This window comes from Alosa pseudoharengus, unplaced genomic scaffold (assembly GCF_046254945.1).
Source record: "Alosa pseudoharengus isolate Yale_2024_CS ecotype anadromous, Long Island Sound unplaced genomic scaffold, YU_APseudo_1.1 YU_APseudo_1.1_scf_14, whole genome shotgun sequence".
Taxonomy (NCBI): domain Eukaryota; kingdom Metazoa; phylum Chordata; class Actinopteri; order Clupeiformes; family Clupeidae; genus Alosa; species Alosa pseudoharengus.
In genome coordinates, this window is record NW_027468609.1 from 17,029,499 (window position 1) to 17,053,427 (window position 23,929).

At 40.5% G+C, this 23,929-nt stretch overlaps 1 protein-coding gene and 4 non-coding genes across 5 annotated transcripts; all 5 read left to right on the forward strand.

Annotated features, from left to right (window-relative positions):
• Positions 1 to 4,968: 4,968 nt before the first annotated feature.
• rpl17 (ribosomal protein L17) lies at positions 4,969 to 10,117 on the forward strand. The gene is made up of 7 exons (XM_076283998.1): positions 4,969 to 4,992; positions 5,497 to 5,546; positions 5,652 to 5,692; positions 6,102 to 6,236; positions 6,489 to 6,587; positions 8,021 to 8,212; positions 10,031 to 10,117. The coding sequence occupies exons 2-7, from the start codon at positions 5,507 to 5,509 to the stop codon at positions 10,076 to 10,078; spliced, it is 555 nt and encodes a 184-aa protein (XP_076140113.1). The 5' UTR covers positions 4,969 to 4,992; positions 5,497 to 5,506; the 3' UTR covers positions 10,079 to 10,117.
• Positions 5,770 to 5,841, forward strand: LOC143123576 (small nucleolar RNA SNORD58). Its single transcript, XR_012986863.1, has one exon. It is a non-coding gene; the product is annotated as a small nucleolar RNA SNORD58 (small nucleolar RNA).
• Positions 6,321 to 6,392, forward strand: LOC143123577 (small nucleolar RNA SNORD58). Its single transcript, XR_012986864.1, has one exon. It is a non-coding gene; the product is annotated as a small nucleolar RNA SNORD58 (small nucleolar RNA).
• On the forward strand, positions 7,867 to 7,931 carry LOC143123578 (small nucleolar RNA SNORD58). Its single transcript, XR_012986865.1, has one exon. It is a non-coding gene; the product is annotated as a small nucleolar RNA SNORD58 (small nucleolar RNA).
• Positions 8,849 to 8,913, forward strand: LOC143123579 (small nucleolar RNA SNORD58). The gene has a single exon (XR_012986866.1). It is a non-coding gene; the product is annotated as a small nucleolar RNA SNORD58 (small nucleolar RNA).
• Positions 10,118 to 23,929: the final 13,812 nt, after the last annotated feature.

A 23,929-nucleotide genomic window follows, 5' to 3' on the forward strand; every position in this document is an offset into this window, starting at 1 on the left:
TTATTCAGAACTGAGCATTGTGCATGACCCACCTGCTGGATGTCAGAATGTGCAGTGCAAAGGGTTTTATATTCTCTCAGATAGCCGCCATCTCTGGAACGAATCTGGCTCTGATCTGACCCTCATCTGGCCTGGGTCTGGCCTTCATCTGGCTCTGACCTGGCCTGGGTCTGGCGCTGATTCGTGCCAGGTGTCCGCTCTCTGGGATTTCTTGCTGGTTCGTCCATTTCACACTTCATGAAAAAGCACCAAATACAATAAACAAATAAAAAAAGGTTTCAATATAAACTCTTTTTTGTTGTCCAATTACTTCCAGATTTGTCTTAAGATGGTAGAAATTACTGCTTGCTAGATGGCTTCACAGATCTAAAGAGGAATCTAAACTAAAGAGAAAATAATATAGAAATTATTATTTAGAAAATACACTGCTCAAAAAAATTAAGGGAACACTCCACTCCACACAGTTTTCCACAATTGTCAACACATTTTTTGAAACCTTCCACCCTTTTCTCCATTCTCAAACTACTTTCACAGAATGTCTGATAGTTCTTGCAAAATAAAACACTAGCCTTAAAAGTTTTACTTGTGCTCAGAACCAAACAGTGTCAGAGTACCGATCCAGTGTATGATTGAAGTGTTCCCTTAATTTTTTTGAGCAGTATGTGTTGGAGTGGTTTCATAATCTTTCACATCATCATGAAGCAGGGCTATTTGTACTTTACCTGGCTATATTTTATTGACATAGGCCTATTGTAAATATAGGCTAGACTTTGTTTTTAATGGAAGACAACTAAATTAAACAAAACCAAACATGAAAGTTAAGCAGGAGACTTTAAGATGTGAGAATGACTCCTATTAACAGGACTGATGTTTGATTTGAACCCTAATTGTAGCGAAGTTTGACTGGCATCCAGGCTATGATCATGCTGATGCAGGATCATAAAACCACAATTTCTCTAACCTGCAGAAGTTTACAGACATACTGCTACTGCCATCTAGTGGATGCCATATTGACCAAGCCAAATTTAGAATAAGGCAACATAGTCTAGTAGCCCAGTGGTTCTCAAAGTGAAGTCCGCAACCCATTTCCAAGGGGTATGCAAAATAATTTAAATGTTAAAGTTGAGGTTTATCATTTTAAAAATTCTATGAAGACCCATTTCACCAATAAAACAAGCAAACTGTGTCTTTGCTCCCACCCACATTTAATTTGAATCACTTCACTCAGGTCATGAGGAACCATTATTGTTGCTTTGCTTGGCTTATTTGCCATCTAACTGACATGAAGCAAAATATTTCATCTGGATCATAATAATACGGATTTGGAAATCCCATGTTTTACTATCCAGGATTTTACTTTTATGCTGTTTTTTCAAAGCAATTTGGGATTGGATCAACTTGATCCAGATACAACCTTTTCAGGATTACGAAATCCGGATTATACTACCAAATGGAATCACAATCTAGTGGATATGAACAACAGTTAGAATACAGTAGGTGGCATGGGGTAGGCCTATCTTTGATTGACCCTTCCAGTTTCTTTTTAACACCCACGGCAAATAAATACAAATAATCATACTTTGTCTCTTACTGTAACATTTAAATAAATCAAGTGCAAATACATAAAAAATGCTATATTATTTGACCATCTTTAATGTTTTATTACATTTTGTGCCTGAAATCCTCAATGAATCCACCGTTCTGTTGGGATCAGGGTAATCCTGATTTTTTGGATCAAATTCATCCCAATTCACAACACAAAGTGAAGGTTTTATTAGATCAAAACCAAGATTAGATTACATGATCCAATCCGATTTCAGGATCCTTTTTTTCCCTTTGAGCAACCCATTTTCAAGATTTGATCCAATCCGATAGCCGAAATCCAATCAAATTACCTTTAAACAACTGGGCCCAGTTACACACCTGCCAACAAACAGGATAGTGAACCTGGCCACAACCTCAGAGAATACAGATGGAATATGCTTAACTGTTACAATTATGAAGGGGTCCTTCACCTATACATTGGGAGGGGCTTATAGATAAATAAAGTATATGGCTTTTTTTGCTGTACCATTTAGGGAAAACTGATTCAACCACCTAAACCATATTTTTTCCAAAATCATATACCCTCAGGATGTGATCTTACATAGGTTTTGCCATTTCTCACCCTCCCCACTGTGCTGCTCGTTCATAAGGGTTTGAGTAAATCGGGTATATGGCTGATACCTTTGGGTCTGTGCCATTGAGGGAACATTGGTTCAACCATCCAAACCATATATTTTCTGAAAGCATATAATCTCAGGAGGAGATCTTATGGGTTTTGACATGTCCCACCATCCTCTTTACTTTGCCACCCATGCATAACACATTGGATATCAAGTACATGACATGGCTAATACATTTTGGGCTGTACCATGAAGGGAAAACTATTTAAGCCACCTAAACCATATAATCTGAAAGCATATACCCTCAAGAGTGAATTTACAGAGGTTGTGACATTTCCCACCCTCCTCAAGACTTTGCTGCCCATGCATTATACATTGGGTATAAGTAAATTGGGTGTATACCTTTTGGGCTGCATGTGCCATTTAGGGAAAACTGATTCAACCACCTGCCATATATTTTCTGAAAGCATATTATTCCCTCAAGATGTGATTTAACATGTCTTGAGACAAGTTTCCTCTTTACTCTGTTGCACATGCATGAGGTGGATTGTGTTACCTGAGGTGGAGCGTGTCACCAGCTTCAAGTTTCTGGGTGTCCACATCTCGGAGGACCTCTCTTGGACCCTCAACACCTACTCTGATCAAAAAAGCTCAGCGGCTCTTCTTCCTAAGGAGACTAAAGAAGGTCCAACTGTCTCCTCAGATCCTGATGAACTTCTACCGCTGCACCATCGAGAGCATCCTCACCAACTGTGTCACAGTGTGGTATATGCAACAGCTCTGCCTTTGACTGGAAAGCATTGCAGAGGAAGGATGGGGAAAACTGCATCACCGGTTCCTCACTCCCCTCCATTGAGGCCAGCCAGCAAGCAATGCTTACGCAAGGCGTCGGCATCATCAAAGACTGTTCTCACCCCAACCACCGACCGTTCACCCACTCTCCTCCGGGAAGTGTTACAGGCCCTTTCCGCATCCGGAGAGGCAGGTTCAGAGGAAGCTCCTTCCCTGCGGCTGTCACCCGCAGGGAAGGAACACTAACTCTGCACCTGAACACTAACTCTGCACCTGAACACTAACTCTGCACCTGAACACTAACTCTGCACCTCAGTGACCACCAACCAACTAATGCCCCCCCCCCCCCCCAACTTATTAACATCCACACACACACACTAACCAAAGCTTCCATGCCTGTTGAGCTACACCACGGCCATGGACCACTTAACAGGGACAACAAGGAGGTGGCAGTAGCCTACTCTATCACCCATAGCATTCTATTTATATTACAAAATGTACATACTGTAAGTACACTATACCAGTCAAAAGTTAGGACACCCAAACTCTCAAATGTATGTTTATTTTTTCTTTATCTTTATCTGAGTAGGTGGTTATTATTATGAAATAGCTCACATGGGTTCATGTTGTAAGCAAACAAAAAGTGTAAATAAAGCTACATTTTCAATTTTTTTTAATTCTTCAAGACCTTTTGCTCAGTCTCTCAACCAAATTTATATAGTCAGCTATGGATTTCCAACAGCCTTGATGGATTTCCCATACATTGTGAGCATTTGTTAGCTGTGTGTCTTTTACTGATTTTAATTGAAAAGATTGAAGTTGGCTTTAATTATATCAATTATCGGCAAAGTTGTCATAGAGGACAGTGAAGAATATGAAATGTGGCGTATGGAAATAATATATTTCTAGAGACCTTTCCTTTGTCTTCTGTCCAAACTTTTGACTGGTATACAAATATCCTCTGCTTTTATAATGTTAATGCTATCATACTGTAGACTATATCCAGTCAACCATACATATCTGTCTACTAGTATAAGTAAGTATAAGTATATATACTCTTTTGATCCTGTGAGGGAAGGGGAATTTCGCTGCATTTATCCCAATCCGTGAATTAGTGAAACACACTCAGCACACAGTGGGGTGAAGCACACACTATCACGACGCAGTGAGCTCGGGGAGCAGTGAGGGGTTGGGTGCCTTGCTCAAGGGCACTTCAGCCGTTACTGGTCGGGGTTCGAACCGTTACAAGTCTGAAGCTAACCAGCAGGCCACCGCTGCACATTTTTACTACTCTTATAATGTGACTGTTAATACACTGCACATACCTGTACGTCATATCTGTCCATACTACATACAGTATCCATATTCATTCTGCTCTTCTAGGCTATTTAGACTGCAGTACCATACTGTTCATATTGCACTGCATTTCGTTGTCTCTGCTGTATTTGTACACTGTGCAATGTCAAAAAAGTTTAAAAGTAATCTAATGCATAATACATTAGGTGTAGATCAAATTGAGAGTACGATTGTTATCTTTTGGTGTCCCATGAAGGGGAAAAAATATTTAACCAATTAGACAATATATTTTCTAAAAGCATATCTCAAGATGTGATGAAAGATTAGTTGAGACATCTCCCATCTTTGTCTATGTCCACTTGAACAACAAGATCAAAATAATTGAGTGATTTTCATTAGTGTGGTTTAGTAAGATATTCCTTCAAAACCTTACTTCTGAATTTTACTTTAATAGTACAACATTATCAAAACATTGTTGCAAAAGGTCAAAAGGTTTGAAAAAGTTGCTGCACACGTCTAAACCATACATTAGGCTACTGCACAATACCACATTTATTTAGAAATTCAAGTGTGTAAATAAATGGCCTTCCTCATTAATTAGTTGCGATATCAGCAGATTTCGACTCATTTATTTTTGATTAGCGAGATGTTGTCCTGGAACTGTTCTCGCGAGACGTTGTTGACGATTTCAACTCCCAGAATGCCATTCACTTCCTCTTCCCCTCCGCGGCCTGAGAATGTAAGTAAAGCAATGTTAACCGTGGAGTTTCAATGGTCCAATAATCTTATTAAATCTTATGCATCCAATGACAGAATAAGAACAAAATACTACCATGGCTTATATACATCACGTAGTTGACTTTCAGAACAGTATTTTGTATTATAACGTGGAATTAGGGATTATTTCTATGTTTCGATTCTCCTATTGCGTGCCATAGTCTTAACCATACCTCCACTTGGCTAGTGACGGCTATTTATAATTCGTCTTGTCCGGGGTTACAATATCACATTGCGCTCATTTTACTTACGTAAATGTATGTGTTTACTTAAATGTCCTCTCTTAGTTTGAATGTTACCTGGCTAACTCGTTAGCTGTGGTATGTTGCGAAGGAAAGTTAGCAAGCGTAGGCTAACGTTGACTAGCCTTGTCATGATGCTCAGTGTAAACCACTCCTAGTGGGGGTTTAATTGTAATGTTAACGCAGGCTTCTTGATCTCTAATTCCCAACTTTGTTTATCCCAGATCTCTGAAGATGGTCCGCTACTCGCTCGACCCCGAGAACCCGACTAAGTGTAAGTTAAATGTTTTGAGACGCATCAAGAATCGTGACGTGTATACTGACTTGAAATTGTTTCTCGACTGACCGGAGTAACGTATTTGTCTGTCTAATTGTGTAGCATGCAAGGCCCGGGGTTCCAATCTCCGTGTTCACTTCAAGGTAAGCACGTATGTGGATAACATTTGGAGTACATTGTTTGAGTTGGGAGTTTCTTCTCCGGTAACTTATTATCCTGGTTGCAATGATGACAATCTTAGGACACCTTTGGATTTCAACATGAAAATAACCTTTGTGTAAATCTGAGCAACCTGTTGAAGGTGTTGGTGATGTACTTTTCATTAAATAATGTAGGCCTACTAACTCTTCTGTAATGCAGGAAGGTTGTTATATCTGAATGTCTCTCCTGCTGATAATGTGATCTCTCTTTGTTACTCATTTGAAAGTAAGGCATTGATCGAGTGAAACATGTTTGGGAAAATAAGTATCTGTAAAACTGGTGGTGTCTTGGCAATGTAAAGGTCTTATTGTGACCGTTCATTCAAATGCATTTCTCCTATAATTCTACAAGAACACCCGTGAGACAGCTCAGGCCATCAAAGGCATGCACATCCGCAAGGCCACCAAGTACCTGAAGGATGTAGTCATCAAGCATCAGTGTGTCCCCTTCCGTCGTTACAACGGTGGTGTCGGCAGGTGTGCCCAGGTAAGGCCGTGTTTGCCAGGACGGGGGACTAACATCACTATAAATATACCTTTATCATAGATCACTCTGCACATGATGTGTTGGTTGCAATGATGACCATCTTAGGACACCTTTGGAGTTGATAATGAAAACAAACCATATAAATATCTGAGCAGCCTTGTCATTTGTTGCAGATATAGATAACATTTTTTATTTTTAACCATGATTGAGTTTCTGGTATGTTTCTGAGTTGCATAATGCTTGTTCCATCAGGCCAAGCAGTTTGGCTGGACACAGGGTCGCTGGCCCAAGAAAAGCGCAGAGTTCCTCCTGCACATGCTGAAGAACGCCGAGAGCAACGCTGAGCTGAAGGTAGGAGCGTTAACGGATGCTGGTGGAAGGCCTTGTCTTAGGATCTGTTACAGGCCTGCTGGGCCTGTGTGTAGGGAGTTAAAGGCTCAGTTAAAAGGCCCAAAGGGTGGACTACTGTGGAACTAGATTAGTGGTGTGGTAAAGGATAATTCCGGTATTTAGCACTTTGAGTCCCTTTTCTGGTTTGTTTTGGATGAACTAGAGTGGTGGACACTGAAATTTTGACGATGGGTCCTGTCTTGACTTTTCTGATTCGTTTTGAATTGCCTTTGACTATTTGTCCTTAAAACAACCCTTAACGTCCGTTTTCAAAACTGTGCAACTCACCGACTGGTTAGTGGTGTTCGTTGATGTTCCCAAACAAGTAGCATAGCGAAATACAGTTTCTGTCGTTTTATTTGGCATTTTGTAAAATCCCATTGATTTCTGTTGGAAGACTCATTGCACGTTGATATTACTGCGCCACCGGAAACAGAAACGGAGTCAGTTTACATTTGGTTGTAGTCTTTCCGCGAGACCTTCTTTTACTGTCTATGCTTCAGGCTCAAATATTGAGCGGAAGTTTATACGCGGTTGTGAGGTATCTGAAAAAATAGTTCCACAATAGCAAATAACACGGCTGGATCATACATTGCGCCAATATATTTGTTTTTAATAATCAACCAACACCACTAACCACTCGGTGAGTTGCACAGTTTTGAAAACGAACGTTAGGCGACCTTGGATATCCTGAAAGGTGCTATGTACATTTAAGCTATACTTGATTATGAAAATATTGGTTAGTTGCAGACCTATTGAACACTGCCCCTGTTGGCAGTTTTGAGACTGCTGTGCCTTCTGTTGCTCACTAGGGAGGCGACGTGAGTTGCCTTTTGATGGTTTGGTTGTAAAATGTGTGCACTAATTGTTTTTACAAACTTGGCATCACTTGTTCCTCAATCATTGTGAAATCTGAAGCAGGTGCTTTCATCCAAATGGACTTATTGAAATTATAATATCAATTTGTAATTGTATAATTAGTAATGAAATAAGTTGACAAGATTAATAGAAGTATTCCTGTAAAGTTGAGGACCTTATTTTTAGGATTTTGCTTTTAGTTTATATCTGCAGAAACAACTTTCCTTTCCAGCGAATCCTAATGAAATCCTAAATTGTTTGTTTTAGCAGTCTTGGGTGGTTTAATGCGTGTAAAGCGTAAGAATGGGTCTTGGCCACTTTCACCCACAGAACGGTGTAGTTTTCTGTAGTGTCTATGCTTGCTGTTTGGATGACAACTTGATTGCGATGATGACAACTTAGGACACCTTTGGATAACCCATGAAAAGACTTTCCTGACTGAGCAATCCAAGTTGCATTTCAACAGCAAGACGCACAAATGTGGAAGTTAATTTGTGTTTGTAATTTTAATAAGAGATACCGCTGTGTTTGAACAGGGTCTGGATGTAGACTCCCTGGTCATCGAGCACATCCAGGTGAACAAGGCCCCTAAGATGCGCAGGCGTACGTACCGCGCCCACGGCCGCATCAACCCCTACATGAGCTCCCCCTGCCACATCGAGATGATCCTCACAGAGAAGGAGCAGATCGTGCCCAAACCTGAGGAGGAGGTGGCCCAGAAGAAAAAGGTAAACATGCACTCATGAAGTGTGTTAAAACTACCAATTGATCTGTATTTATTTATTTATTTATTTTAAATGGATGTGAAACTTCATCAGTGTTCCCCCTAGGCTTATACAGCATTTCATAAGTGCTGTATAAGCTCCACTTGCTCAAGTAGGCTACATTAACCTGTAAAATGGCCTACAGTAGTGAAATCTTCCAGAAGAAATTCCCAATACATATAATGAATTATTTATTGAGGCTACCTTGATGGTTTACCTGGCTGCTTATCTGAGTTGATGTTGTAACCAGATTGCAAGCTGTGTGCTGTAACAACTTAAATGGTGGCAATGTTACAGTACAGAGAAATATCCAGTCAGCTGTTTGAGTAGCATGCTGATAAGCTGTTGTACACCAATCACACTTATGCTCATCCAATCATTGATGGCTGCTGGTCATCCCTGTCCTCTAGCTTGGCTATTTCATGTCAAGCTACCTTTTTGATTTACTCCTTTTGTCCACAGATAGTACTAGCTGTTAATTCTGATATCATTTAAATGCCTGTTTTGAGCATTCATCTGGATTGTGCGTTCGACAACAACTATTAAGTAGGAGTGTAGTTTTCTGTAGTGTCTATGCTTGCTGTTTGGATGACAACTTGATTGCGATGAAGACAACTTAGGACACCTTTGGATAACCCATGAAAAGACTTTCCTGACTGAGCAATCAAGTTCCATTTCAACAGCAAGACACCACCTACGTAAAGAGTACTGCTCTTATGACTGCATAACGTAGGGGAATCTCAGTTGGGGATTTGGTGTGATTTCTGAGCATCTTGCCTGATAAAATGTTTTGGTGATGCGGTCCAGTTAAAATATTTGTTGCTACAGCAAAACACAACCTCCAATCTAATGTAAAGCTTTAGTTGAGATGCCTAATGCTACCCCTACACCAGAAGACTTTGACAAGATTTGGGAAAGATTCTTTTAACTAATGTCGCTTGAAAATATTACAATCTTTCCCAAATCTTAGTCTTCAGCTGTAAGGACGGTGTTTGTTTACGTTGTTTTAGTATATTCGCATATGGCGCCACCAACAGAATGTAGCCTATATTCTAATTTAATGTGATTAGTCTTTACGGTGTGCGTAGTAAAACATGATCAGGGAATGGCAACACAAGCAGACTCTGCAAGCCAGGTCTGCAATTGCATGAAGACTACTTAATTATGCCCGATATTGATCTGACTACCATGAGTATCTGCCAATACTGATACATATCCAACATAGTCTTTTAAAACAACTCTGCCGTTAATACATTTGCTTAGATGTGTGATGGAAAAGCAGTGGGTTCAATCCAGCATTCCCAACAATGTAATGGCTAATATACAAGTGCACATTGCTTTGAGGGTGGTTTATTATGGCCATTAATTATGTAGATGCGAAGAGACCAAATTTCCCTCACGGGATCAAGAGTATATATACTTATACTTATGGGGGGAAAAAAACTATCAAAAAGCATTGTTTTTCAGGCTCCCTAATGCCAAGTATCAAATGTTCAATTGGTCCAGTGTGTGGCTGGCTGTGATATCCTTTGTTATAACATTGACACGACATGATATGGAAGGGGAAAGCGGAGTTCTGTTGCGATTACTTTGTGTGTAGTTAACCGCTAAGATGGACTGCTAACACTGCGCCCACAGGCGTGGTTACCTCATTTGAGTGAGCAGAGACTATTAAAAAAATTGTTGAGGGTGCTACTTACAGGGCTTGCTCACTCACTGGTGTTAAGTTGTGGACAATAGCCTGTAGACTTAAATTTAATCATTCCTTCATGCTGTTTCCAGGTTTCCCAGAAGAAGCTGAAGAAGCAGAAACTGATGGCTCGGGAGTAAATGTATATAAAAATAAACCATTCGTACCAAACCGACAAATCGTGTGCTTCCTTTTTGTTCAGTCTTGTGCATCACTGTGCTTTTTATGGACACTAGCCATTCTGCCCATTTAAATACGCACCTATTAGGCCATGGCCCAGAAAGGACTACAATGCCCCCACCCCCATACACCTCCCAACAAAACTTAACAGAAGACCTGGCTGAAGATATATTTAAATGTCGTCATTGAACATTTTGGGATGTGCTACCAATATCAGCCCTGTGAAAGGTGGTATTCAGTATACCCTGAATCGAATCATTACCCTGAATCATTACGGTACATGACGTACTGACTGAACATGGTATGGATGGAGGAAGGATGGACATGTCAAATGTAAAGGGTATATGCGTATAGAAAATGTAGTGTAGGCTATTCAACTACCTGTATTGCAGGCTTGTGCAAAATTCCAGAATTGAATTGAAACTGGCTCTTAAATTCCAATTCAATTCTTGAATTTCACTTGTGTAAGGCCCGTCTTTTGCCCAAACCATATGCATTTCTAAAGAATGCCTTTTTGCATTCAATTTACATGTGTGGATGCCTGTGTTTGATCTGTATTGTCTTAGCTGGCCATGGCCAAAGATCCCCAACACCCGCTCATGCATAAAGTGTGACCATTTGTTCCTTGTTCTGGCCCCACTACTGAGAGATAACTCCTGGGCCTACTTGATGTCTTGTGGTGAGAGGCCAACCTCATTATCATACAGTATTGCTCTGTAAATATGTGTTGTGAATAATACATTCATGTTTGGTCTTGAATTAATACTTGTAATGTGGGCAACAGTCTGATTATGGTTTTGGTACAATTGAATGTATCTGTTCATAGTAGTAGATTAAGAATTAAGCTGTAGCATAAAGTTATGATAGCCACCTGGGCCACACCCATCCACCTCAGACAACAAAGGCTCTGATGAGTCGGGGGTGGCCCAAGTCAATGATAAAAGTGGAGGTTCTGGTCCTCCTGGGCTCTTCGCTTTTCTCTTCTCTGCTTTTCTCTTCTCTTCTCTGGTCTCTGCTCTCTCTGCTCTGCCCTGCTCTGCTCTCTTCTCTTCTGTCTTCTTTCCCATCTTGGGGCTCTTCCTCTCTCTCCCTCTTCCTCTCCTCTGTCTCCCTTTGTCTTTCTCTCTCTTTCTCGCTCCCCCTTTCTCTATCTCTGGGTTTGTATTGTTTTATCTGGTGTATCGGTTATCTTTAACTTGTCAAGTTTACCTCTGTGAATTGGTTAAGTTTCCTTTGTTACCAGTTGCTACTTTGTTACAGTAGACTATGTGAGTTTACTTGTACATTCAACTGAAGTGATATGGGTTACATTTACCTTTAAGACTTAATGCCTATTAAATTGTTAATTTGCCTACCAATCGGATAACTTCAATTCTCGTAGTGTGCCATGCCATTCTCCTCCATAGCTGATAAACTAGTTACTTGGTAATTGATTGGTGATACAAATTATTGATAAAATGGAGTCAGATCAACGAGTATGTAATAACATCATTGCCATTTAACTCTTCACCCTACTTGTCCACACAAGCTCCTTTAAGTGATGATATAGCTCGACGTCTCTGTTTCCGAGGCTATATATCATCAAATGGAGCGTTTTTCTTACACTTGCATTTCAATTGAGGTAGCAAACAGGAAGCAGAATTGCAATTCGAATTGTGCACAACCCTGCTGTATTGTATATTTGTGTGTACATTGTACAACCAAGTGTACATTGATACGTTTTGGCCGTTACTATAGGGGAAACTGATTACAGCTTTATTTTCTTAAAGCACATATTTTCTAGACGAGGGATGAATTTGTGTGTGTGTGTGTATACATACATACATACATACATACATACATGGTGTGTGTTGGTGAATCAAGTGTATAGGTACATTTTGACCCCTGCCATTAAGGGATAGATGATCAAACAGCCTAAACCACGTAGGCCTATTTTAGAAAGCATATACCCTCCAGATTGTGAGAACATTAACTGAAAACACGTCCTACTTTCCTCCATACCATGCATGATTCATAGTCCGGTGTTCAGGTGAATTTAAGTGGGAAGCTTACATATATTTTGACCTGTACCATCAAGAGAAAACCGATGCAGCCTACCTTATATTTCTATACCCTTCAGATGTGTGTCTTAGCACTGAGACATGTCTCACCTTTATCCATACCACGCCATATGGAGTCATGTGTATTCTCATTAATGTAGGTAACAAAAAACCTATGAAATTTTAGTATGTTCATATGCACGTGGTTACATTTGTTTATTGAAAATGAATGGAACTATTCTGATGAGCTAAAACGTTACAGTAGCCTAGCCTATCAAGTTCACGACAGTTGGATTGAGTGAGTAGGCTACAGTACCTCCACAAATTACCAGCGGGTTTATAAAAAAATATCACATTTGCTGCCGCTAGGTAGGGCAGAAAGCCTTGTCTGACTTTTTTTAATAGCCTATCATTTTGGCTACATTAAAATTACATATTTTACAGGACTTTGTTGTATGCTTAAATCATGTCACAGTCAGAAATGTAAGTGGATTAAATTTGTAGATCAGTAACCCATCAGTTAAGTTTGCACCGTTCTCAGCGAAGTTGCTAGGTAAACAAAATTATTTTTTGTGTTCTGTCTGGCCTGCTAACTATCTAATATTTTTAAGTAGTTGGGTTTTATAACTGCAACTCGACACAATTGGGTGTTATGGATAATTGTCTGACCACTCGCTGTTTAACTAGGCTATATTATAGGATATATATGTAGTAGAGTGGCTGTTAACACTCTCGGGCTTCCTGATTTAGTCACTCCACTGATTGTCAATCTAATAGCGGACAGATTAGGCAGGTAGCCTAAGTATAAAAACCGGTTACGTGGCTGGGAGCTACGGCAGTTAAATTCCTCCCTGCTTGCTCAGGTATGTTCTATTAACTGCATAGGCTACATAGATTCCAGCTTGTTTGCATAGCCTACACTGATTTTTAACGGACTAATAATTGCATTTCCCAACCGTGAATTCCAGATTGTGCTGCCAATACGCAGTGGGTATGTAAATACAATATTTGAATAGAGATAATAGATTAATAATGGCGTGTGTTTTAAACTGTATTCTGTACGACGGAGTATTAGGGCCACACATGAAGAAAAACATATTTTTGCCATGGCGAGATTAAACTCGACATGTTGACTTTAAAGTCGCCATGTCGACATTAAACTCGACATATTAAGAATAAAGTTGAGATGTCATGTCGACTTTAATCTCGACGTATCGACTTTAAAGTCGACATGCTGACATTAAACTTGCAATACAGTTTAAACATAGCCTACACTAACACACAATATGTTACATGAATAATGGGCTTCAAATCAAATAGGTGTCATTTCAGATAGATTTCAGATAGATTGCGTCTTGTCTGTTAACTACTCATTGCCGTCATAGTGAAGTGTATCTCGCGGTTGGAAATACCGTGCACTATGCCGTTTAGGCTATATGGCTAGAATAATACATGTATCTAATGATATAATGTTTCTATACAAAATGCTATTTCACTCTGTTTTACATGGGTAAGGCCACCGCACATTCAAATAACTGCCCTTCATGAACCACAGGCCGTCACTCTCCATAGGTTAACTAATTTCTCTAAAACTGCTTTTCCATGTCTCACTTGCAATAGGAGGCTATAAAACACGGGTATAGCCTAAGCATATATACTATTTTGATCCCGTGAGGGAATATGTGTGCATGTATACTTTATTTATGCACTATGTGCATATGTGCGCATGTAGGCTACTACATGGGGTGGTCGGGAGGAGGACTGCTTCATTCGTCCCTATTCAGCAAGGCTGTTTTGCATCCATTACAAACAAATAATGTGAAATTCTAGGATTGGGGAGAGCGCCTAGTAGGCCTAGGCTAGCCTATGCCTAGTCTAGTGCATAAGCATGAAGTTGAACCTTTAGATGAAAAACACTCTTTAATAATAGGCCTACAATAAATAAATAAACCGCTAATGACGTTTAGGCTACTTTTGACCATCGCATTTATCGCCTGTAACTCCGTGATAAGGACCTACAGGCATACGCGTAGATTACGGTGGGGACGGGGGGGATATGTCCACACCACTATTTGGGGGCCAAGCAGCGAAGCTGCGAAGGCACCCATTGTGTTTCTATGATTGGGGGCCAAGCAGCGAAGCTGCGAAGGCACCCATTGTGTTTCTATGATTTCTTATTATTATTATTATTATTATTTAACATCTTTCCTCTGCCATTGGAGTCTATGGCAGCCTATAGAACCGTCTGGTGAAAAGTTGTGAAATTTGGCACACTGATTGGGAACAGGCCAATGATTAATTTCACCAAGATTCATGCCGGCACCTTGAGCGCTCTAGCGCCACCAACAGGCCAAAGTTGGACGCGCGTTCACGCACGTAACTTTTGACCCATAGGCCCAATTGTCAAAAATGAGGTATCGTTGGAATCCTTGGACCAAGCCGAGTTCAACGCACCATATGACATCATTTTCCGCCATGATGGATTTTCCGCCATTTTGGATTTTAGTGAAAGTGAAACTAATTCTTCACAGGTCACAAATTTTGTCCGATCGTCACCAAACTTGACACACATGATCTTCAGTCCAAGCCTCACAAAAGATACTCCTTTTCGTCTTCGGAACTCAAATCGTTCACCCGTAACAGCCAATCTAAATATGCGGCGAAGCCGCCAAACAGGAAGTGAGCTCACATCTCAGCAACCCTTGCATGTATCAAAGCCAAACTTGGTGCATGGACTCAGGACCCAATCATGGGGACGTCGAAGAAATCTGGTGACCTTTGACCTCTAGGGGGCGCTGTAATTAAGAAACATGTCATTTGGCCTGTAGCTGCAGTTGTGCTTAGAATTAAAATGCACTAGTGGTGTCTGGTAATACTGTTGGAGGTCCTTAGGCCGACCCAAGCCAACTTGTGATGTCATCATAATTGATTCGGCCGCCATATTGGATTTAATCAAAAACACGTACAAATTTTCGCAGGCCACAAATTTCAACGGATCCTCACCAAAATTGGCAGAGACCATCTTCAGACCATGCCTTATCAGTGCATCGCTTTTCGGAACGATTGACAGTAGCATTCGGCTGTAACAGCCAATCGAAACTTGAGGCGAAGCCGCCAAACAGGAAGTGAGCTCATATCTCAGCAACCCTACCATGTATCATAACCAAACTTACTACATAGGTTCAGGACCCCATTAGGAGGACGCTCAAAAAATGTGTTGACCTTTGACCTGTAGGGGGTGCTGCAATTAGCAATATTGCATTTTGATCTGTAGTTGCGATGTGTTTTATCGATCTTTTATTTTTGGATGTGAAACTGATGACAACATGTTCCATCCAGTTCATTCTAATGCGTGTGTGGTAGGGCGGGGCGGGACGGGGTGGGACGGGCAGGGGTGATTAGGTGGGGGGGCTGGCTGGCGGAGGCTGTGGCAATACTCAGCCCTGTTTCAACCCTACAAAGTCAGTTATGTTTGATGTGACACTTGTTGAAAGTGTTGATCACGATGTCTACTGAGTTCTATCTTGTCGCCGTGGCTACTCCGGCCTATTCTGCTTGGCCCCCTCATTGCTGCTTGCAGCTATATTTATTATTATTAGGGGTCCGAGCAGCGTAGCTGCAGGAACCCTATTGTTTCTGTACCGTTCATTTTTTGGCCAAAATTCTGTAAAAATCATACTGCAGCCTAAACCGTAACTCCAAAACTCTTGAAATTTTCAGGTATGGTTACCAGTACCCCCCTCTACCCATAACCCAAAATTTGGGGTACTGCACCCAAAGGTGGCGCTATTGAAAAAAAAAGTTAATTATGCTTATTTCTCCTTACCAGATTCACCTAGACTCAAAATTCTTTCAGAATATTAATCTCTAAACTCAGATGCATCTTTTTGGCCCTGGTCTTATGGTCTACAAATGTTTACTTTTTCAACAATTTCATGGAAAAGCCAAACATTATAAAAAGTTTCACACTCTTCAAAAATAATCGAATCTTCACCAAAATTCTCACAGACAATGTTTAGACCAAGCCTCACAAAAGTTATCGCTCAGAATTTTGATATTTTGTTCCATTTCAGAGATATAGGCCAATAAAGTTAGACCACTTAGGCCTTTTTTCCTAGATCACCTATATTCCTATAAACCGTAAGTCCTAGAAACTTGACATTTTCAAGTATTGTTACCAGTACCCCCCACTACCCATAACCCAAATTTGGGGTACTGCACCCAAAGGTGGCGCTCTTGTCAAAAACGCTTATTTCTCCTTACCAGATTCACCTAGACTCAAAATTCTTTCATCATATTAATCTCTACATTCAGATGCATCTTTTTCACCCTGGTCTTATGCTCTAAAAATGTTTACTTTTGCCACAATTTCAGAGAAAAGCCAAACATCATAAAAAGTTTCACAGGCTTCAAAAATTATCAAATCTTCACCAAAATTCTCACAGACAATGTTTAGACAAAGCCTCACAAAAGTTATCAAAAGAATTTGGATACGTTGTTCCATTTCAGAGATATAGGCAAATAAAGTTCGACCACTCAGCCCATTTCTCCTATATCACCTATATTCCTATATGAGTAATTTTTTTTTCTTGGATAACAACCATACAACCATCATTAGGTGGATACCATTAACAGTGCACATTTTCAGATATGTACTCTTTTTTATAAAGCCCTTAATTCTATTGTCAAATGTATGCTAGGAATTTTCTTGATGTTGTGTGTTTGCCAACACACATTTTCACCATTTGAATGTGACTGCTCAATGTGTATGATTGTCAGTGGCTGAGTGGGATAATGCCTAGTGCTGGTGTTTGTTAGGTTGAGAGTTCGAATCCTGCTAGAGCTTTAGGCTCAAGATGCACATGCTATTGGTTATTGAAGATTCACACTATTGAACAGCACCTGAATGACATCAGACAATTAACATTCACACTCATTAGTTGCCAAGAATCAGAATGCCGACACACTCTATGACATATAGGGGAACTTCTTTGTTTACTATTTTTCCTTCATCATTAAGTCTATCATATTTATATTTCATCCATTACTGTTCTTCTCTATAAATGTCTATTTGCCCCAGAATATCCAAAAGTTTTCAGGTGTACTCTTTCAGGAAAGCCCTTCATTTTATTGTCAAATGTGTACTTGGAGTTTTTCTTGTGTGTTTACCAACACACATTTTCACCATTTGAATGTGACTGCTGAATGTGTATGATTGTCAGTGGCAGAGTGGGATAATGCCTAGTGCTGGTGTTTGTTAGGTTGAGAGTTCGAATCCTGCTAGAGCTTTAGGCTCAAGATGCACATGCTATTGGTTATTGAAGATTCACACTATTGAACAGCACCTGAATGACATCAGACAATTAACATTCACACTCATTAGTTGCCAAGAATCAGAATGCCGACACACTCGAAGACATATAGGGGAACTTCTTTGTTTACTATTTTTCCTTCATCATTAAGTCTATCATATTTATATTTCATCCATTACTGTTCTTCTCTATAAATGTCTAATTGCCCCAGAATATCCAAAAGTTTTCAGGTGTATTTTTTCAGGAAAGCCCTTCATTTTATTGTCAAATATATACTTGGAGTTTTTCTTGTGTGTTTACCAACACACATTTTCACCATGTGAATGTGACTACCCAATATGTAGGATTGTCAGTGGCTCAGTGGGATAATGCCTAGTGCTGGTGTTTGTTAGGTTGAGGGTTCGAATCCCCGGTAGTGCTTTAGGCTCTAGCTCGAATACTATTGGTTATTGAAGATTCACACCATTGAACAGCACCTGAATGACATCAGGCAATCAACATTCACACTCATCAGTTGCCAAGAATCAGAATGCCGAGACACTCTATGACATTCAGGGGAACTTCTTTGTTTACTATTTTTCCTTCATCATTAAGTCTATCATATTTATATTTAATCTATTAGTGTTCATCTCTACAAATGTCTAATCGCCCCTTCATGCTTGGAGTTTTTCTTGTGTGTTTACCAATACACATTTTCACCATGTTAATGTGACTGGCCAACATGTAGGATTGACAGTGGCTCAGTGGGATAATGCCTTGTACTGGTGATCCTTAGCTTGAGAGTTCAAATCCCACTTGAAGCATTAGTGAGTTGTGGATGTTAGCATACTACAATAGAATGCTGTTGGGTTGTGGAGGATAACACACTATAACATTACAGCTACTTGTCAATATGGACTTGTAGTGCAAGGCAAGTATTACTGTATAATTATAAGCTGTAGCCTATAATTATTTGTCATTTCTTATACATATTTAGTCGGCTCTTCCACTTGACAGAACAACTCTATATCGGTTAAGGATGTCACGCATGAAACAATGCTGCAGAAACATGAAAATACGACTTTGAGTTTAGTAGGCTATTATTTTCAGTTCCTGTTTATCTATTGCACAATGGGTAATAATTTAAAGGAATCATGTTGCAGTCTTGTAAATAGTGACCCTGCAAGATCCCTAGTCATTGCAAAATCATAGTCTGTGACTTAAAACTCTACTACTTGTTTTTAGATGTGAGAGGGTCTGAGACTGTAGTCTTTCAAAAATCTTTTCCAAATCTTTGCAAATCTTTCCAAAGTTTACCCGCTGGGAAACCCTGTAGCTCCGGAGCAGGGGCTCAGACCAGGATAAATTGTTTGCTCGCCCTCAGTTCGCTCTTTTGTTCATCTCAACCCAGCACTCCAGTGTGTCCTGCTCTGTGTGCGTCTTTGAGTTAACGTAAGTCATCACTTTAATCACCCTCACTATGACTTTTGTGATGTTTATCAGTTTGTAGAGTAGCTCTGCCATCATGTGTAAAGTTAAGGTCTTTGTTTGTTGGTTTGGTGTGTTGGAGTCCCATGTGAGAGATGATTAGGTGATGTTGGTTGACTTGGGATGTCAAGTATTGTTTAGTTGTACCTTATATAGCCATATGATTTCAGTTTATTGTTCAAATGTCAATTGGTTTGTTTGTGAGTTGGGATCTGTACTGATTTACCCCATTTCACTGATTACTCCATTTTCTGTTTGTTTCCTCTTTGATGCAGCACACATACAAGTAAAGAACAAAAGAACAGATGAATTGAAACTCAAATAAAGTTAACTTGTGTTGCACCGAAACCTGCCATCTCCGTGTCATCACTCCATACCATTGAGCCTTCTGAGTCACACCATTGAACAGCACCTGAATGACATCAGGCAATTAACATTCACACTCATTACACACTGCTGGTGTTTGTTAGGTTGAGAGTTCGAATCCTGCTAGAGCTTGAAGCTCAAGATGCACATGCTATTGGTTATTGAAGATTGACACCATTGAACAGCACCTGAATGACATCAGGCAATTAACATTCACACTCATTACTTGCCAAGAATCAGAATGCCGACACACTCTATGACATATAGGGGAACTTCTTTGTTTACTATTTTTCCTTCATCATTAAGTCTATCATATTTATATTTCATCCATTACTGTTCTTCTCTATAAATGTCTAATTGCCCCAGAATATCCAAAAGTTTTCAGGTGTACTCTTTCAGGAAAGCCCTTCATTTTATTGTCAAATGTATACTTGGAGTTTTTCTTGTGTGTTTACCAACACACATTTTCACCATGTGAATGTGACTGCCTAATATGTCGGATTGTTAGTGGCTCAGAGGGATAATGCCTAGTGCTGGTGTTTGTTAGGTTGAGAGTTCGAATCCTGCTAGAGCTTTAGGCTCAAGATGCACATGCTATTGGTTATTGAAGAGTCACACCATTGAACAGCACCTGAATGACATCAGGCAATCAACATTCACACTCATTAGTTGCCAAGAATCAGAATGCCGACACACTCGAAGACATATAGGGGAACTTCTTTGTTTACTATTTTCCCTTCATCATTAAGTCTATCATATTTATATTTCATCCATTACTGTTCTTCTCTACAAATGTCTAATTGTCCCAGAATTTCCAAACGTTTTCAGGTGTTCTCTTTCAGAAAAGCCCTTCATTTTATTGTCAAATGTATACTTTTTTTTCTTTTCTTTTCTTTTTCTTGTGTGTTTACCAATACACATTTTCACCATGTGAATGTGACTGGCAAAGATGTAGGATTGACAGTGGCTTAGTGGGATAATGCCTTGTACTGGTCATCCTTATGTTGAGTGTTCAAATCCCACCTGAAGCATTAGTGTTAAAATACTGTTGGGTTGTGGAGGTTAGCATACTAGAATAGAATGCTGTTGGGTTGTGGAGGTTAGCACACTATAACATTACAGCATTACAGCTACTTGTCAATATGGACTTGTAGTGCAAGGCAAGTATAACTGTATAATTATACGCTGTTTATCTTATTGACTCCGACACAGAACCCACCACCACAAATACAATTCAATTCAGTGGGAAACACTGCCTTCCATTATCAAACCCTTCATCTTATCCACAACAAATAAATAGTCCTGTAGAATCAAGTATTGTTAGAATACTGTTGGGTTGTGGAGGTTAGCACACTATAATGTTACAGCACAGGGTAATCCTAATTTTATGCATCAAATTTATTCCAATCCAACTCAAAAGTTTTGAACGACACAAAGTGAAGGTTTTATCCAGATCAAAACCAAGAATAGATTATGTGATCTAATCCAATTTCAGGATCCTTGTTTCCCTTTGAACAACCCATTTTCAAGATTTGATCCAATCCGATAGCTGAAATCCGGTAACTGAAATCCGATAACCGAAATCCGATCACGTTTCTTTTGAACAATTGTGCCCAAACAATCAAAGCATATGTAAAACTAAAAAGCTATGCCATCATGTTCGTTTTGCTCGGACCCCGTAAATCACCGCTTGCGGTTATATTTATTGGGGGCCAAGCAGCGAAGCTGCGAAGGCACCCATTGTGTTTCTATTTGTTCTTATTATTATTATTATTCCGCCATGGAAGTCAATGGCAGCCCATAGAACCGTCTGGTGAAAAGTTGTGAAATTTGGCACACTGATTAGGGACATTCCCATGATTAATGTCACCAAGTTTCATGATGGCACCTCAACCGCTCTAGCGCCACCAATAGGCCAAAGTTGGACTTGCGTTCACACACGTAACTTTTGACCCGTATGGCCGATTGTCAAAAATGAGGTATCGTTGGAATCCTTGGACCAAGCCGAGTTCAACGCACCCTATGACGTCATTTTCCGCCATGATGGATTTTCCGCCATTTTGGATTTAATCAAAAACACTAAAAGGTTTTCACAGGTCACAAATTTTGTCCAATCGACACCAAACCTGACACACATGCTCTTCAGACCAAGCCTCACAAAAGATACTCCTTTTCGTCTTCGGAACTAAAACCGTTTGCCCGTAACAGCCAATCAAAATTTGCGGCGAAGCCGCCAAACAGGAAGTGAGCTCATATCTCAGCAACCCATTAATCTATCATAACCAAACTTTGTACATGGACTCAGGACCCAATCAGGGGAACGCTCAATAAATTTGGTGACCTTTGACCTCTAGGGGGCGCTGTAATTTAGAAACATGCCTTTTGGCCTGTAGCTGCTGTTGTGCTTAGAATTAAAATGCACTAGTGGTGTCTGGTAATACTGTTGGAGGTCCTTAGGCCGACCCAAGCCAACTTGTGATGTCATCATAATTGATTCGGCCGCCATATTGGATTTAATCAAAAACACGTACAAGTTCTCGCAGGTCACAAATTTGAGCGGATCCTCACCAAAATTGGCAGAGACCATCTTCAGACCATGCCTTATCAGGGCATTGCTTTTTGGAAAAATTGACAAAAGCATTCGCCCGTAACAGCCAATCGAAATTGGTGGCGAAGCCGCCAAACAGGAAGTGAGCTCATATCTCAGCAACCATTGCATGTATCAAAGCCAAACTTGGTGCATGGACTCAGGACCCAATCAGGGGGACGCCCAAGAAATATGGTGACCTTTGACCTGTAGGGGGTGCTGCAATTAGCAATTGCCTTTTGATCGATCAGTAGTTGCTGATGTGTTTTATCAATCTTTTATTTTTTGATGTGAAACTGATGACAACATGTTCCATCCAGTTCATTCTAATGTGTCCGTGCAACAGCGGGGCGGGGCGGGACGGGGTGGGACGGGCAGGGGTGATTAGGTGGGGGGGGCTGGCTGGCGGAGGCGGCAGCGGCAATACTCTGTTTCAGCCCTACAAAGTCAGTTATATTTTGATGTGACACTTGTTGAAAGTGTTGATGGCGGGTATCTGCTGAGTTTAATCTTGTCACCATGGCTACACTGGCCTATACTGCTTGGCCCCCTCATTGCTGCTTGCAGCTATATTTTCTTATTATTATTATTTAACATCTTTCCTCCGCCATTGGAGTCTATGGCAGCCCATAGAACCGTCTGGTGAAAAGTTGTGAAATTTGGCACACTGATTGGGGACAGTCTCATGATTAATTTCACCATGTTTCATACCGGCACCATGAGCGCTCTAGCGCCACCAATAGGCCAAAGTTGGACGTGCGTTCATGCGCGTAACTTTTGACTAGATGACCCGATTGTCAAAAATGATGTATTTTTAGAATCCTTGGACCAAGCCGAGTTCAACGCATCTTATGACGTCATTTTCCGCCATGATGGATTTTCCGCCATTTTGGATTTAATCAAAAACACTAAAAAGTTTTCACAGGTCACAAATTTTGTCCGATCGACACCAAACCTGACACACATGATCTTCAGACCAAGCCTCACAAAAGATACTCCTTTTCGTCTTCGGAACTAAAACCGTTCGCCCGTAACAGCCAATCAAAATTTGCGGCGAAGCCGCCAAACAGGAAGTGAGCTCATATCTCAGCAACCCATTTATCTATCATAACCAAACTTTGTACATGGACTCAAGACCCAATCAGAGGGACGCTCAAGAAATCTGGTGACCTTTGACCTCTAGGGGGCGCTGTAATTTAGAAACATGCCTTTTGGCCTGTAGCTGCAGTTGTGGTTAGAATTAAAATGCACTAGTGGTGTCTGGTAATACTGTTGGAGGTCCTTAGGCCGACCCAAGCCAACTTGTGATGTCATCGTACTTGATTCGGCCACCATATTGGATTTAATCAAAAACACGTACAAGTTTTTGCAGGTCACAAATTTCAGCGGATCCTCACCAAAATTGGCAGAGACCATCTTCAGACCATGCCTTATCAGTGCGTTGCTTTCTGGAACAATTGACAGAAGCATTCGGCTGTAACAGCCAATCGAAATTTGCGGCGAAGCCGCCAAACAGGAAGTGAGCTCATATCTCAGCAACCCTTGCATGTATCAAAGCCAAACTGGGTGCATGGACTCAAGACCCAATCAGGGGGACACTCAAGAAATCTGGTGACCTTTGACCTCTAGGGGGCGCTGTAATTAAGAAACATGCCTTTTGGCCTGTAGCTGCTGTTGTGCTTAGAATTAAAATGCACTAGTGGTTTCAGGTAATACTTTTGGACGTCCTTAGGCCAACCCAGGCCAACTTGTGATGTCATCATAATTGATTCGGCCGCCATATTGGATTTAATCAAAAACATCAAAAAGTTTTCACAGGTCACAAATTTCATCTGATCTTCACCAAAATTGGCACAGACTATCTTCAGACCATAACCTATCAATATATTGCTTTCTGGAACAATTGACAAAAGCATTCTTCCGTAACAGCCAATCAAAAATGATGGCGAAGCCGCCAAACAGGAAGTGAGCTCATATCTCAGCAACCCTGCCATGTATCATAACCAAACTTACTACATAGATTCATGACCCCATTAGGAG

What these genes read in the sequence shown, in the direction of transcription:
- rpl17 (XM_076283998.1), top strand. Translation starts at nt 5,507, where the DNA reads ATGGTCCGCTACTCGCTCGACCCCGAGAACCCGACTAAGT. An exon ending in CCCCGAGAACCCGACTAAGT is followed by an intron (nt 5,547 to 5,651) that starts GTAAGTTAAATG and finishes CTAATTGTGTAG; the next exon opens with CATGCAAGGCCCGGGGTTCC. An exon ending in ATCTCCGTGTTCACTTCAAG is followed by an intron (nt 5,693 to 6,101) that starts GTAAGCACGTAT and finishes TAATTCTACAAG; the next exon opens with AACACCCGTGAGACAGCTCA.